The sequence below is a fragment of the Diabrotica undecimpunctata genome, chromosome 6, assembly GCF_040954645.1.
Source record: "Diabrotica undecimpunctata isolate CICGRU chromosome 6, icDiaUnde3, whole genome shotgun sequence".
Classification (NCBI taxonomy): Eukaryota; Metazoa; Arthropoda; class Insecta; order Coleoptera; family Chrysomelidae; genus Diabrotica; species Diabrotica undecimpunctata.
The window spans coordinates 73,221,287-73,237,572 of NC_092808.1; the positions used below are offsets into that span (position 1 = coordinate 73,221,287).

Below are 16,286 nucleotides of genomic sequence, written 5' to 3' on the forward strand. Positions count from 1 at the left end.
TGGAATAAAAGAAGCTCTTCGGTACTAGGAACAGTCTTATAGTAGCATCAAAAACCTTATTATTAACTGTTTTGAGTAATAATCAATTCAAGTTAAAAAAAATGTTTCATTATGTCCCACCACTGGGGCACAATGTAACATACATAGGGGTATAATATAACATATATAAAAACGACCAAGCTGTACAATAACCAATGAGATTGCTTTAGAAGTATGCCCAATAAAAGTGCTATGCTATAGTTTTATTCCAATAATAAAAAAAAAACCCGGTAGAAGTTATACTTCTATACACGCGTTCGCCGTTAAAAATTTATATAGGAGTCAATCTGCACAATCATTACATATGTAATGCTATAGGTAAGAGAGAGCAGAAATAGAAAAAGAATTAGTTATATAGGTATATGGTGCATCGTTTGCTGTATATAAACATTTGACCTGTAATAGGAGTATAGTAAATGAAGGATTGTATCAATATTTTATTAATTTTGTATCAAAATTACAATACAATAAATACACTGCAACATAATTCAATATAATAATACAATATAAATTAAAATGTAATATTCATAAGTATTTAAAAGTGCCAATATACATAACTTACTTTACGAAGATAAAAATAAAAATCCAACAACTCAGATTATGTTGTAAATTTTCATTTTATTTTAAAATTTATGTTTTATGCGTATATTACATATATTTAATAAGATTAACGTGAGGTTTTTAAATATTTCAAGAATAAAAAAGGAAATTCATAATTGGGATTCGAACTCACAACCACCAGCGTATGAACCAAACACGTAAAGGATTTGCCAATTAGACATGACACTAACGGATTTCAAAATTGACAGTTCTCGGTAAAACAGTGATTATTTTGAAATACAAAAGCGTAAAATAATTATAAACGTTTAATTTTAAATAATACAAAACATATCACATAAATAATAATATTAATACATATTATATTATATATATTATATATATATATATATATATATATATATATATATATATATATATATATATATATATTGAAATGATATTGTTTAAAAACATTAATTTATAAGTTATATACTAGATAATTTTAGATATAACAAGTATTTGGTTATTTTAAGAAGTTAAATACTAGAGAATTTAATAAAAATATATTTATGTGAGGGCATTTTAAGAAATTAGCATATAATAATTGTAAAAAGTTGCATTTTAGTAGTTATGATTTTGTAGATATATTTAAGTGAGCCATGTGACTAGGCAACACACTATACCCTCCATTCCAAGTGTCATTTTAAGAATTTTACGAATATAAGTGGGGTTATAGTTGTTTAAAATGTGTAGTTAATTAAATTAGAATGTTAAGTTACTAATTTAATTATATATTCTGATCTGAAAAGCCTAAATGTAAACAAAATTATCAATAAAAAATGAACGAATTCTCCAGAATGCAGAATTTGACCATTGTTTACGGTCGAACATTCTCGAAATAATGATTATGGCGGTGGATCGAACAGATATTTTTTTCGAGAACATCTATATAGAAGTAATAGAACAAATTGGAACATGATCTCTTACCAGATGATTCTAGAATATCCAAAAAGATATAAATACCCGTGATTTGGATTCAAGATGGCAGTTTTTAGTCAGAAGTCAGGCCAGTTTATTATGAAAGTTAGTAGACACATTTAGTTAGTGAAGTAAATTGTTCAGAATTTTCAAGAAGTCAGTCAGAAAAGTTTAGTAAGAAATATGAAAGTTAGTTGGAGTCAGTGAATCAGTTACAAATAGTCAAATTGTTTAATATAGTGAGTTAAATGAAGATTAAAAATTATGCATATATTTAATGCACATTTATAATTATACACAAATAATTATTGAAGATTATAAAAGTATATTAGAAGAATATTGGATGGACATTGGAAGGAATTAAAATTATATTATGATTGGAGATTAGTATAAATCAACTTATAATAATTGGATATTGGTATATTGAAAAGAAGAATAAATATAAATGGTGTTTGCTGGTTTGTTTGGTGGTGTATAAATGCTGGTGAAGAAAAATATATCTTAAATTGGTAGAAGCTGATAATTGGAAAAAGAAATTTCACAAAAACAAGGATAACCGAAGTACGAAGACATTCAGTGATGATTAGAATCTATATAGTGGAAAACAGTTCATTTAGGCATTCAGTGAAAGAAAGGTACAAAATTTTGTTATTATAATTTAGTTAGTGTCATAACAATTTCAATTTTGAAGATAGTTTGTTTAAATTTTACATTGTCTATAGAATTTAATTAGTTTTATAAGAATATCAATTTAAAGATAGTTTATTTTAAATTTACATTGGCTAGGTTAGATATATATGTGTGTTTCATAATAGTTATAATAAAGATAATTTAAAAAAGTACTTACAAGCTAATTCTTTGAGAACCGCGATAAAAACCCTATATATTATATTATTAAAAATACTCATTGCTCATCATTCAAACAAACAATACATCATAACAATATATATATATATATATATATATATATATATATATATATATATATATATATATATATATATATATATATATATATATATATATATATATATATATATATATATATATATATAATATTAAATATACAAAAGGAACATTTTTATCCTCGAGAGAGGAAGAGAGAGAAAATATATCTTCTGTCTCTCTCTTACTCATTATCTTACATATGTAATGGTTTCACAGATTCACTCTCATGCAAATTTCCAACGCCGACCGTGCGTATAGAAGTATAAATTCAAAAAAAAATAATGTAAAACAAAGGAAAAATAATTCAAACGTTGAATATAGTAGTTAGCCAATATTTAAATTAGTTAAGTCGATTCTCCAAAATCATCTTAATGCTATTCTCATCGACTATTGGTACATCTGGAACTGGTGGCTCTACAATGGTTTTATGTCCTTTTTTTCTGAAAAATTTCACTTCGAAATCCGCGCTCGTATTTTTTTCTTTCATAACAAGTCCAACGTAGAACTTACTATTACGGCTGTCTAATTTATATTCCACCAGTACATAATCATTTTTAATAAGTGACCTATCTAGATCTATGAATTTGTCTTTATTAAGAATGAAAATGTCTTCAATGGCGTCTAAGCCGTCATCAGTCTTAATATAATTGACTACATCTTCTTCTTCAGATGAAGACTGAACCTCTTCGATTTTTTCTGGATTTCTTCCTAGTGTCCTTATTAAAATGTGTTATTTTCCGTTTGACTATTTTTCTTTTTGCTATTGATACCGCCGTTTCATTGGCAATTGTAGTCATTTCTGGAGTACTGGTTGCTATCATACCTTTTCCTCTTGCTCGACCGTTTCTATTGTTCTTCCTACTACCTGCATTGGGAAATTCTCTAAAATCTTCAGGTCCGCATAAGGAAATTTTTACATTACTGATGGTAGTAGAAGTACTGGGGTCTTGAGAGTTGTTATTGAAACTTGAGGAGTTGGCATCTGCATCGATTTCCATTATTGAGTTGTTGATTTTTTCAGCAGGAGCATCACCTGACGGTGGATCCTCTTTTACCTGGCAAGTAGCTGGCAAGTCCGCCATTGGTCGATCGGTAACGTGATTACATAAATAATCGGCATCGGTGAAAACATGTCTCTCATATGGGTAAATCTGTTTTCTTAAAAGCAGCAGTAATGTTTGATGGGGTCATTCCTCTCTCGTGAGCAATCTTTACGAAACCAGCAACATTGTAAGTATTTGTTGTTTGTCCAGGATGCTGCATCATCCAAATATCTATTGCAGCATTGTAATACGTTTTGAATGGCTTAAACACTCCAACGTCTAACGGTTGCAATTTATTGGTGGAATGTGGTGGAAAAGTTAACATAGTCACTCCATTTTCTTTGCACAAATTAAGTGCCTCCAATGATAAATGACTTTCATGATCATCGCATAATATCAGAGTGGGCGATTGCATGCTGCTTTTTGAGTGGTGGATGAAATGTTTAATAACTTTAACAAATAATACAGAAGTCATCCAGCCTGATGGATTTGCCAAACCAAGAGTACCAGTGGGGGCTTCCTGCACCATGTGAGGCTTAAAGTGTACACGTGAAAATATCATGACGGGGGGATACAGTTGCCGCTTGCTGAGATGAAACAACAGGTTGTCACATTAATACCCTTCTCAGCACTAGTGCACTTGCTGACCTGCTTAGCTCCTTTTTCGGTAATTATTTTTTGAGGCTTCTGAACTGTGCGTGTGCCTGTTTCGTCCAGATTAAATACTCGTGTTCCATCTGCAAAGTAAGGATTTTTGTACACTGCTTGCAAATTGTCAAAAAACACTTCTACATTTGCCCTTGTGAAAGAAGTAGCTCGGGACAAACTACATTCCTCAGGCGTTCTTTGACTGAGCGATGAATTTCTTTTCAAAAGCCCATAGAACCAATCTTGTCCTGCCGATTTGTTAGCGTCCCATGAAATTAGATATTTTATTTTATTTATTACTGCCATGTCATAGGCAACTTTCTTGCATTACGCCACTGGAAGACCATAAAACATTTTGGAACACATCCGTAAATACTCTCTAGTTTATTTTCTTGTTCTACATTAAACACTTGTCAGACATTATAGTGCGGAACATACTTTAAATTTGTATCATACTCATTGTCTTTTTCTTTTTCACATACCTGGATAATTTTACGTAGTTTAAAAATTTTTTTTGTATGTTTCAAATAAAAAACTCTATACTATCAGAAGAACAAAAATTATCGCTATTTAAGATACCATCAAATTTATAAAAGTTTTTTTTTTACTTCAAAGGATAATTATAAATATTGCGTAATAAATTTAAAAGGTTTCTTTTTATAATATTCAGAACTGTTTGCACAAAAACATATGAACAAAAATTGCAATATTTAAAAATTTTCATATTATTTCTTTTGATAATAAAAGATATTTGTATTTGTATATTTATGTTATTTCTATTTATTTCCTTTCCTTATTTTATCCCGAGAAGAAACAATTAAGAGATATTTGAAGCCACGAGAAAATATAAGTATAACCTAAGCTGATTTATTATTTTTATAAAATGGACCCTGAGATTGTTTTGTTTTTTTTTATATGATTTGCGACACTTAGAAAATTAATTAAATAATTAATTAAAGTAATTAAATAAATAAAGAGTTAAATAAAAAGTAAGAAAAGGGAGATCATAATATATATATATATATATATAAAATATATATATGTACAAGGTATAGTAAAAAATATGATGTCAGGTCAGAAGTTCAGAAGACGTCGCATGCGATGGGCAAAGTTACTAGTTATAGATAAAAATGACAAAAATGTAGTCCCTCTGAGCTACTGCCGCTCCTCTGGGATTTGTTAATTGTAAGTAACGGTAGGATTAAGTTCGAATTAAGGTTATATAAGTATATTTAGAAAATTAAACCAACTAGAAAATATCTTACCTAGGTCTGGTTCTTTTGATTGTTTTCAGAAAAAAATCACCTGGCGTTGAAGCATGTAGTGCTAACATCAAAGGTGGGAGAACAGGCAGAGACAACGTCTGACTTGAAGCTGCTTGAAGAGCTGCATGTTCAACTAACTGTTCCTTATACATCTCACATACTGCCAAACATTCCAAAATATTTTCCGTCTAAAATTATTCATTTGTGTTAATATTTTATTGATATAATTACTTATGAACACAAAACTATTTATGATTGAAAACCTAAGCGTACAGATTCGGAGTAAAAAAATAATGTCTTGTGTCCTACTGATTGCGTTTCTACAAACTATCTAGAACTTAAAACTACCTAGAACTTAGTTTGCTAACTCACTATAAAAAACTTGATCAATGAGCGAATTACGATACATTAACCCCGATTGTCAGCGGTATTGCAGTTTAATAGTCCAGCCGATCAGCAGTTTCGATACATATTGCAGACAGGTCGTCATCAATTAATTTCTTATAAATACTATAAATTTTTAATATATAAATACTGTAAATAAAGTCAGATGTAATTATATTAAATAAAGTGCTGTAACTCTGTTGTTGGTGGATTAGTGGGAGAGTCTCCAGAAGATCCTCGTCGTTTTCAAACGTTTACCCGCTATCGAACCCAAATCCAGGGAAAACTGCAGCTGTTTAACCCACGGATTCCAGGCAAATTGGCACAGAAACATATTTATGAAGAAAGCTGAAAAGAAACTTAAAGAAGAAAAGAAACATGTACCAAAAACGAATGCATCCAAGCATCATCCTATACCTATAAGCAAATTTCATCTTATTTCTAATTCTAATATCATTTCACAAGTATCATCCTTTAGAATAAGCGATTTTCTTTCAACAATTTTTGAATCTAATATTGAATCTAGTGAAAATATTAAATCAGATTTACATTTAGTTGAAAATAATCATATTTTTAAATCCTCAAATTCGTTTGAAATACCTTCTATAATTATTACACCAGCATCCATTTCAAAGAATTCTAATATGGCACCCATTTTTGATGTTAATAAAGACCTTTCTATCGTACCAGAGTACGACGGCAATCCGAATGAACTCCACAATTTTATTGATGTTATTTCCATACTTCTAAACCATTTTTGGGATCATACAAATTCCGAAAATATGCTTACCCAAAGAATTATGAACAACATTAAGGGCAGAGCCAGAGAAATTATTTCTGTATACGGCTGTAAAGACTGGCCGTCAATAAAATCAATTCTTGTCCAAAATTTCGCAGACCAACGTAACGAAAACTCATTAACTAGACATTTAGTTAATCTTCGTCAAGCTCCAAACGAAAACCCTCATCAATTTCATGAAAAAGTTATGTCTTTTAAATACTATTTCAAATCATATTGAATTACACACAGAAAAGGAGGAAGTTAAAAGAAGTAAAACAGAATTTTTCCAACAAAAAGCTCTAACCACATTTTTGGCAGGCCTAAGAGAACCCCTAGGATCAACAATTCGATCCATGAGACCACCGAATCTCGCTCTTGCTATCCAATATATTTAGGAAGAAAATAACATTAGATATCTCCAAAAAACTCATAATTATTCCTTATCATCTCCTAATAAACACTCTGCGACTTCACAAACGCAGAGACACAATTTAAGTCATACACCCGCTCCTACACGGTGGCAGCCAGAAGTGCCCAAGCCCCAATGGCCACAGCCATTCTTTAGGCCAAATTAAATGCTTTCGCAACAACAGCCATTCAACAATAGTCCAAGAGGGACATTTTAACCCCCTAGATTCCAACAAAATCATCAAATCACTCCATATGCCCAAAATTCTAGGGCTAATCAACCCAATTTTCATAAACCAGTTCCATCTCATCATATAAGCCAACACCTATAATCTACACGCCAAACCGGCTTTAATAGACCCCAATCTCAAAGAAACTTCCGCTTTCAACAAACAGCCAGCCCCCGATTCACCGTAGAAGAACTCTTTAATATCGAACAAGAGAAAAATAATTACGATGAAGGTATAGACAATGACAAATACCCAGATTACTCTTATTATGAACAAGAAGGCCAAGAATATGAAGAACATGTAAATTTTCAAACGTTTCAAGACAAAAAAGAAGAAACGTAGTAGAATTGCATTCCTATGCTGACAAAAGAGAGCTTCCTTACATTAAAATTCAAAATCCCCGTCTTAAACTTCTTATTGATACAGAAGCCACTAAATCTTTCCTTAATCCTGATATAGCCAATAAATTCTACAAGAATAATATTAAATATGAATCATTTATTGTTACATCAATTTTTCAGAATCATTCACAAGATTATTGTGTAGAAATTCCAATTTTTCCCGAATTTAACTCCGATATTAACCTAAAATTTTATCTTTTCAAATTTCACAAGACATTTGACGGTCTTATCGGCCTCGATAATCTTAAACTTCTAAAAGCAAATCTCGATTTTACCCAAGCTACTCTTACTACAGAGCATTCTATTCTTCCTATTAATTACTATGTCACAAACAAAGCCCAATTCTATACAGTCCAGCTAGAGCCCCAATCAATTACCCAAGTCCGATTGCCAGTCAAGGAAACATCAGGTACAATCGTCATCCCAAGACAAGAAGTCGAAAGTGCCATCCTAAGAGAAACTCTCACCGTTGCCTGTAATAAACTCGCCTGGACCGAGCTAGTCAATAACACCGATGAATACATCCAAGTAGCATTAACTGATCCCATCAAAAGTCAACCCATAAATCTCGAGGAATATCATATATATACGTCAGATATCATACCTACCGAAGTTCCAGTTTATACCAAGTCATATAGGTATCCACACATCCATAAAGAAGAAGTACGTAAGCAGATCACTTCGATGCTTGATCAAGGAATTATCAGACCCAGTCAATCACCCTGGTCATCTCCAATATGGGTCGTTCCAAAGAAACCAGATGCCTCAGGAAAAATTAAATGGAGAATAGTTGTCGACTACCGAAAGGTCAACGAGAAAACGATCGATGACCGATATCCAATTCCAAATATAACAGACATTCTTTACAAACTAGGGCGCTGCCAATACTTCTCAACCCTAGATCTAGCCAGCGGATTCCATCAAATTGAAATGGGCGAAGAAGATATCCAGAAGACTGCATTTAACGTTGAAAATGGCCACTATGAATACATGAGAATGTCGTTCGGACTCAAAAATGCACCCTCAACATTCCAGAGAGTAATGGAGAACGTACTAAAAGGACTAATAGGAGAAATATGTCTGGTCTACATGGACGACATTATTGTATTTTCAACCTCTCTTCAAGAACACATGGTAAATCTTAAGAAAACTTTTGAAAGATTAAGAGAAACAAGATTTAAAATACAAGTTGACAAATGTGAATTCCTTAAGAAAGAAGTCGATTTTCTAGGCCACGTCGTAACCTGCGATGGAATTAAACCAAACCCGACTAAGATTAGAGCCATCATAGACTATCCTGTACCAAAAACAGCAAAAGAAATTCGAGGATTTTTAGGATTACTTGGTTACTATAGAAAATTCATAAAGGACTTTGCCAAAATTACAAAACCACTTACCATATGTCTTAAAAGGATGCAAAAATTGAACACACCGAAGAAAACTTAAACTGTATCAAAACCTGTAAAAGCTTATTGATTAATGAACCACTTCTGCAATATCCAGACTTTATTAAACCCTTCAACCTTACGACTGATGCAAGCAACTTCGCTATAGGAGCCATCCCATCACAAGGTCCAATAGGAAACGATAAACCTATCGCCTATGCATCCAGAACTTTAAATGAAACTGAACTGAAATATTCGACTATCGAAAAGGAGATGTTAGCAATTGTGTGGGCTACTAAATACTTCCCCCATACCTTTTCGGACGAAAATTCAAAATTTTATCTGACCATCGACCACTAAAATGGCTATTTTCACTTAAAGACCCAAACTCAAAGCTTGTCAGATGGAGATTAAAGCTGGAGGAATTTGATTACGAAGTAATATATAAAAAAGGCAAATCCAACACCAATGCAGATGCTTTATCCCGTGTCGAAATTCACACGAAAGAATTAAACAGTGTAGACGAGAATATGGAAGAAATAATAAAACTCCTCTCAAAAGATGACGATGATATCTCTATGATTAATCACCCCAATTCCTTATCCGATCTAGAAGAATTTCTAACCGACCGAGCCGAAGAGCCTCAACAAATTTTGAATCCTTCAACCCCTTTAGGCGACTTAGACAAAATCATCCAAAAAAATCAAACTGCAACGTTAACTCCCAAAGAAATAAAGATAATAGACGAAATCCTACACGAAGACAGCAAACAGCAAAAATCTAAAGCTCAGCCATCAAACTCCCAATACTAACAAGAAGATAACGATACAGATGTAACCAAACATTCCACGAGAGAAAATCCAATAATGGGAATTCCAATTAGCGAGAAACCACTAAATTGTTACAATAATCAAATAAGTTTCAAGATAGTAAATTACAGCCCGGCGAAACCAATCATAGAGCAGTGTTTTGTAACAAAGAAGAGAATGTATGTCCAATTGGGAAAAAATGATCTACACAACGACATTTTCCAGTTTTTCAAGAACTATATAGATCCAAAAAAGAAATACGCCATTCTGTTCAAGAATGATGAACTCTACAAATCCCTATGCAATATTCTAGGAGACACTTTTAAAAATTCAGCATTCGATCTTGTCAAATGCAACAGCCTCCTAGAAGATATAAACAGCACAGAGAGAAAAAAAGAAATTATAGAGAACTACCATCAAGGGAAGACTAACCACAGAGGAATTAACGAAACCGAAGCTCAAATAAGAAAACGCTACTACTGGCCTACGCTAAAGAAAGACATCGAAGAAGTTATCAACCTTTGTGATACGTGCCAAGCTAACAAGTATGATAGAAATCCAATTAAGCCGAAATTTATGGTAACACCAACTCCAACAAAACCGTTAGAAATTATTCATATGGACACATTCCAAGCTAACGGACAAAAATTCCTTACAATAATTGATGCATTCTCGAAATATGGCCAAGCATATCCCATAGAAGGATCCAATGCAATAAATGTCTTTAATACCTTCATGCTCTCTATAACCCACCATGGACTCCCACACATGATAATCGCAGATACTGGAACCGAATTTAAGAACGGCCTTGTTCAGGAATTTGTCGATACACACAAAATTTCGATTCACTACACAACACCAGATAATCCACAATCGAACGGAATGATAGAACGTTTTCACTCTACAATTTTGGAACACCTACGAATACTTAGAGAAAAAAGTAAGACTCTGGGTATTAAAGAACATATGTTATATGCTATTTTAGGATACAACAATTCCATTCATTCATCAACTAAACAAAAGCCAATCGAAATTCTCAATGGCCATATCGATCCTCAGGATCCATTTAACATCGATATTAACAGAACCCTAATAAATAACTATACACAGAGCCACAGATTACAGACAAAAGAAATCTACAATGAAATAAACAAAAAGCTACAAGAAACCAAACAGAAAAATATTGAAAAAATAAATCAAAAAAGACAAACTCCAATAACTTATAAACCCAGCACAAAAGTTTAGACTCGAAAAACAGTAAAAAGAAGCAAACTTCTTCCGAGATTTTCTTCCCGCATTGTGAAAAATAACAATCCCGTAAAAATAGACACTCAAGATACGTCGATACACAAAAAAAACATCAAACACCAGCCAAAGACTAAAGCTAAAACTGCTCTACAGATGTACCTTAGTAGCAGCCCAACAAGTTCAAATTCAAAACCTGAAGGACAATCCAGGAATCCTCCCAGTTAAACTTGGACAAGCGAGGATACAGACCAGCACTCATGACTTCATCCACTATTTCCATCTAGAACCCATTGTAGAAGAGATTGAATCCATGGAATCTCAGTATATCACCACCAACAGAGCAATAAAAAATGGACTTAGTCAACTATATTTTGACAGCCTAGAAAACTTTGATAAAACTGTACCTCCTCCAAACAGCAAAAGAGAAACTCGACACAATATATCCAAAATACAGAAGCAAAAGAGGACTTATAAACGGATTGGGAAGTGTAATAAAATCTATTTCTGGTAATCTAGATAAAGAAGATGCTGAAAGATACAACGTCGCCATTAAATCACTTGAAAATAACCAACAGAACATTATTACCAACATCAATAGCCAACTCAGTCTCAATAAAAGAATAATGATAAATTTTAACCAAACAATTTCATTACTTACACACAACCAAGAAATCATAGCTTAAGAGATAAACAAAATTAGCTTAGAGATGAACCAATTCGTTTTCGATTTTAATGATTATATGCAAGTTTGAAATATCCTTGACCAGATAAATCTAAATTTACAAACAATTATACAAATACTGGATGATCTACAAACAACAATTACATTTGCAAGAATCAAAACTTTACACAACGATCTTATCAAACCTGAAGAAATAAAATGGACCGTGCAAAAGATGATTGAACAACACCCTGCAACACAGATTCCCTATATTCAAGAAGAAGACTTAACCAAATACTATAAAATCATAGACATTAATGGTTACTACACGAATCACACCCTTATTTTCATTTTACATTTTCCTATCCTTCATTCCAAGTTGTTCACATACTTCCATTTATACTCCCTCCCAACTAATAATCACACAATAATCATTCCACCTGGTCCATATCTAGTCCACAACTCAGACCTTTTTCAATACATGGATGTACCATGTAAAAGAAGCGAATCTCCAAATCATTCATCTGTCCTGAGAAATTTCCACAAGAGCATGACCAGACTAATGACTGCATCGTCCAAATTCTCCAGTTAATCAATGATGCTGCCCAATGCCAAAGTGTTCCCGTCACTGTCAGTACAACGATCATTCAAAAAGTATCCGATGCACAGTACATTGCCGTTTTTCCAAAGGCTACGAAAGTATCTACCCATTGCACCACCACTGAAATAAAAGTACTCGAAGGGACCTATCTAATTGAGTTACCGCCAGGATGTGAACTACGAACCAATAATGAAGTTTACACAAATTTCAAAACAACAATTAAAGAAGAACCACTAACATTACCAAAAGTCAAGACCACCACTATTCTGAAGAATCACCCAATAGTCAAACCCCTAAAATTGAACAGAATTCCTTTAGACGAACTACACAAGTTATCACAGGAAGAAGAAAGGTTTCAATCCATCCTCCCAACGCAAATGGACCATAGCTACATATGGACACCACCGATATATATCCTGATAGCAATCCTTTTAATTTTTGGTTTTCTCAAGCTACGCAAACTGAAACAAAGAAAAAGATGAGCAGAATCCAACCACAGCAGAAGACATCCCTGACCAAAGTCAAGAGCCCCCAGAAACAGTTCACAGAGTTTTGTTCATCCCTCATAAAACTTCCCCAGGGGATGGAGAAATTACGATACATTAACCCCGATTGTCAGCGGTATTGCAGTTCAATAGTCCAGCCGATCAGCAGTTTCGACACATATTGTAGACAGGTCGTCATCAATTAATTTCTTATAAATACTGTAAATTTTTATTTTAAAGTCAGTTGTAATTGTATTAAATAAAGTGCTGTAACTCTGTTAGTTGTACCTTTAAAAGGGCCTTTTTAAAAAGTACCTTCGGGAGTGACATCCCTTAAGTAGCGTAAGTTACAAAAGGGTAAATTAACATTAAAGGAAAATAATGGAATAATATTTTTAGTTTGTTAAAAAATTTATAAACTTAAGTAACAAAGATGCTAAAAATGAAAATGATAAACAAAATAAAAGATAATTGGGGGGATGTTAACAGGAAATAAAATTATATATAATAATATGTAGAAGATAGAAGATAGAAGAAGAATATATATGAAGAAATTCATGAGTTTTGGGGAAACCAACTTTCGACGTCAGTTACTCATAACAACAATGCTGGATGGATTGAAGAAACAACGAACAACTGTCAACACTATAGTAATATTCCCTATGAACCTTTCACCGCTGACGATGTCTCGAACATTCAAAGAAGAGCTTCATAACTGGAAATCTCCTGGGCCAGACGGAGCTCAAAACTTCTGGCTAAAGAAGTTTCGGAGTGTACACGAGCTCTTAACAGTATTAATTAATCATGTTATTTTTAATCCGCAGGACATACCACCATTTCTTACTCAGGGAACCACTTATCTAATACCGAAGGATTAAAATAACACCCAAGATCCAGTCAAGTACCGCCCAATTACTTGTCTTCCAACTTTGTACAAATTGGTCACATCCTGTATAACCCAGCGTATCTACCAACACTGTTCTCTAAACAATATCATAGAGCCTCAACAGAAGGGATGCGCTAAGGGTTCCATGGGCTGCAAAGAACAACTTATAATCGACTCAGTCATTTCCAACCAGGCGTACACCAAAAAAAAGGAACCTTTTCACCGCCTTGATCGACTACAAGAAGGCCTTTGATTCATTACCGCATGAATGGCTTATAGATATATTGAATAGTCGATGATAATATAGTGACCTTTTTAAAGCATATAATGACGGAGTGGAAGACTAAATTCACCTTCAAATACCCGGTGAAAACAACATCGAAACTGAAGATATCCCAATTAACCGGGGCCTTTTTCAGGGAGACTCGTTGATCCCACTTTGGTTCTGTCTAGCGATGAACCCACTATCTCAGCTACTGAACTCCACTGACTCAGGTTTTAGCATCAAAAATAACAATACTGTTGTGGCGAAGCGTAATCATTTGTTGTATATGGATGATTTGAAATTAATGGCTTCCACTCAAAACCACTTAGATCAGATGCTAAAAACTGTAGAAAATTTCTCAAATGATATTAGTATGCATTTTGGACTAGACAAGTGCCGTATACTAAATATAGTCAGAGGAAAGGTTCAGCCCGGAGGTTTCGATATACAAGATGGCCAAAACATCGAGGCAATGGGTGAAAATGATATTTACAAATATCTCGGAGTAAAACAAGCACGGAAAATTGACCGTAAACAAATGAAAACTGAACTAACTTCGGAGTTCGTGCGAAGAGTAAGACAACTAAATCGGTCTTATCTTAATAGTAAAAATTTGTTTAAGGCATTAAATACGTACGCCTGTTCTGCGCTGAGCTACTCGATTGGTATAATAAAGTGGTCAAAAACGGATATAGAGGGTCTTCAGCGGAAAGTAAGAACACTTCTCACAAAGGCGCAAAAACATCATCCACGCAGTGCAGTAGATAGAACAACATTACCGCGGTATTAAGGGGGAAGAGGACTTATGGATATAGGTGAGCAATTGGATAAACAAATTGCTAATTTAAAAACTTATTTTCAGGTTCAGGCTGAGACATCTACTTTACATCGAGCAATCTGTGCAGTAGATGCTACAACGCCACTTAAACTGAGGGAACAAGAAATGCGCATAAACCATCTGACTAACCAAGAAAAAATGCGCACCTGGATGAGTAAACCTCTGCATGGGCGATATCTCAATGAGATCAACCAAGAATATGTCGACAATAGAGAGTCGAACTATTGGTTGACATCAGGAAAGATGTTTCCCGAGACTGAGCGTTTCCTACTTGCCTTTCAGAATCAGCTTATTCCAACAAAAAATTACCTGAAATATATTATTAAAGATCCTCAAGTCCAAAATGACAAATAATGCCGGTATGGATGTCAAGCCCAAGAAACCATCCAACATCTTACCGGTGGCTGCCAGACATTTGCCGGTACTGATTATAAAGAACGCCATGACTCAGTAGGAAAGATTATCCACCAAGAACTAGCTGACAAACTGGGACTTCTCAAAACCGACCATCTTCCTTATTATCAATACGTCCCTGACATAATGCTTGAAAATGACAACTACAAGCTACACTGGGACCGCACTGTGCTCACAGACCAACCAGTGGCGCATAATAGACCGGATCTCATACTAGTTAATAAACTTACTGGGAAAACAACACTTATTGATGTGGAGATACCCAACACCAATAATTTACGTGTTAAATACAACGAAAAGATCGCCAAGTACAGAGATCTAGAAATACAAATCAGGAGACAATGGAGAAATGAAAGTACCCAGACAGTACCCATTATTCTATCTACTACTGGTGTTATTCCCAAAAACCTCCTAGAGAACATGAAACAGCTTGGTCTAAATGAACATCTCTATAAGGCCATACAGAAAGCTGTACTCATCGCGACGTCCAGATGTGTACGAAAATTTTTGGGAAATACTCCAACATACCAAGTCACCTAGGTCTCGATAACACGGAAAGAGTCCCACCAGAGCTCAATCCTTCTGATACCGTAGGTATCTGGGATGAGTGAATTTCCCCCTTAGAGGGAGTGTGAGCCGTATGGCTAAATCTGGATATGTATAATAATACTTAAGAAAGACGTCAAAGGAATTAAATTAAAGCTACGTTGACATGGATAGTGAATCACGAACGTGAGTCACGATTTCGTATTTCACGCTAAATGGAAACAAGTACATTCGTGAAATACGAAGATTAAATTCTCTTCATGACTCGAAATACGATCGTGAAAAGACCAAACTGGTTTGATTTTTAGATTGTGTAGTCATTCCCTTCACTTAATAAAGTGGTAAATATCCACTTCAAATTATGTCGTATGATGTGTGTTTATGATAAATATTGAGCTTTCTTACCTATCTTCATTTCGTTTATTACAAGGTATGTGGGCACAGTGTGAGTTTTGTTTTGTAGTTAATAAAATTAGACAAAAA

General features: G+C 33.8%; 1 protein-coding gene across 2 annotated transcripts in view; it reads right to left on the reverse strand.

The window, feature by feature from the left end:
- Positions 1-16,286, reverse strand: part of LOC140443500 (WD repeat-containing protein 3) — a 730,789-nt gene that overhangs the window by 79,993 nt on the left and 634,510 nt on the right. For both annotated transcript variants that reach the window (XM_072534812.1, XM_072534810.1), the window contains one exon: positions 5,462-5,649. In XM_072534812.1, the coding sequence (XP_072390913.1) occupies positions 5,462-5,649 (188 nt within the window). The remainder of the gene's footprint in view (positions 1-5,461; positions 5,650-16,286) is intronic.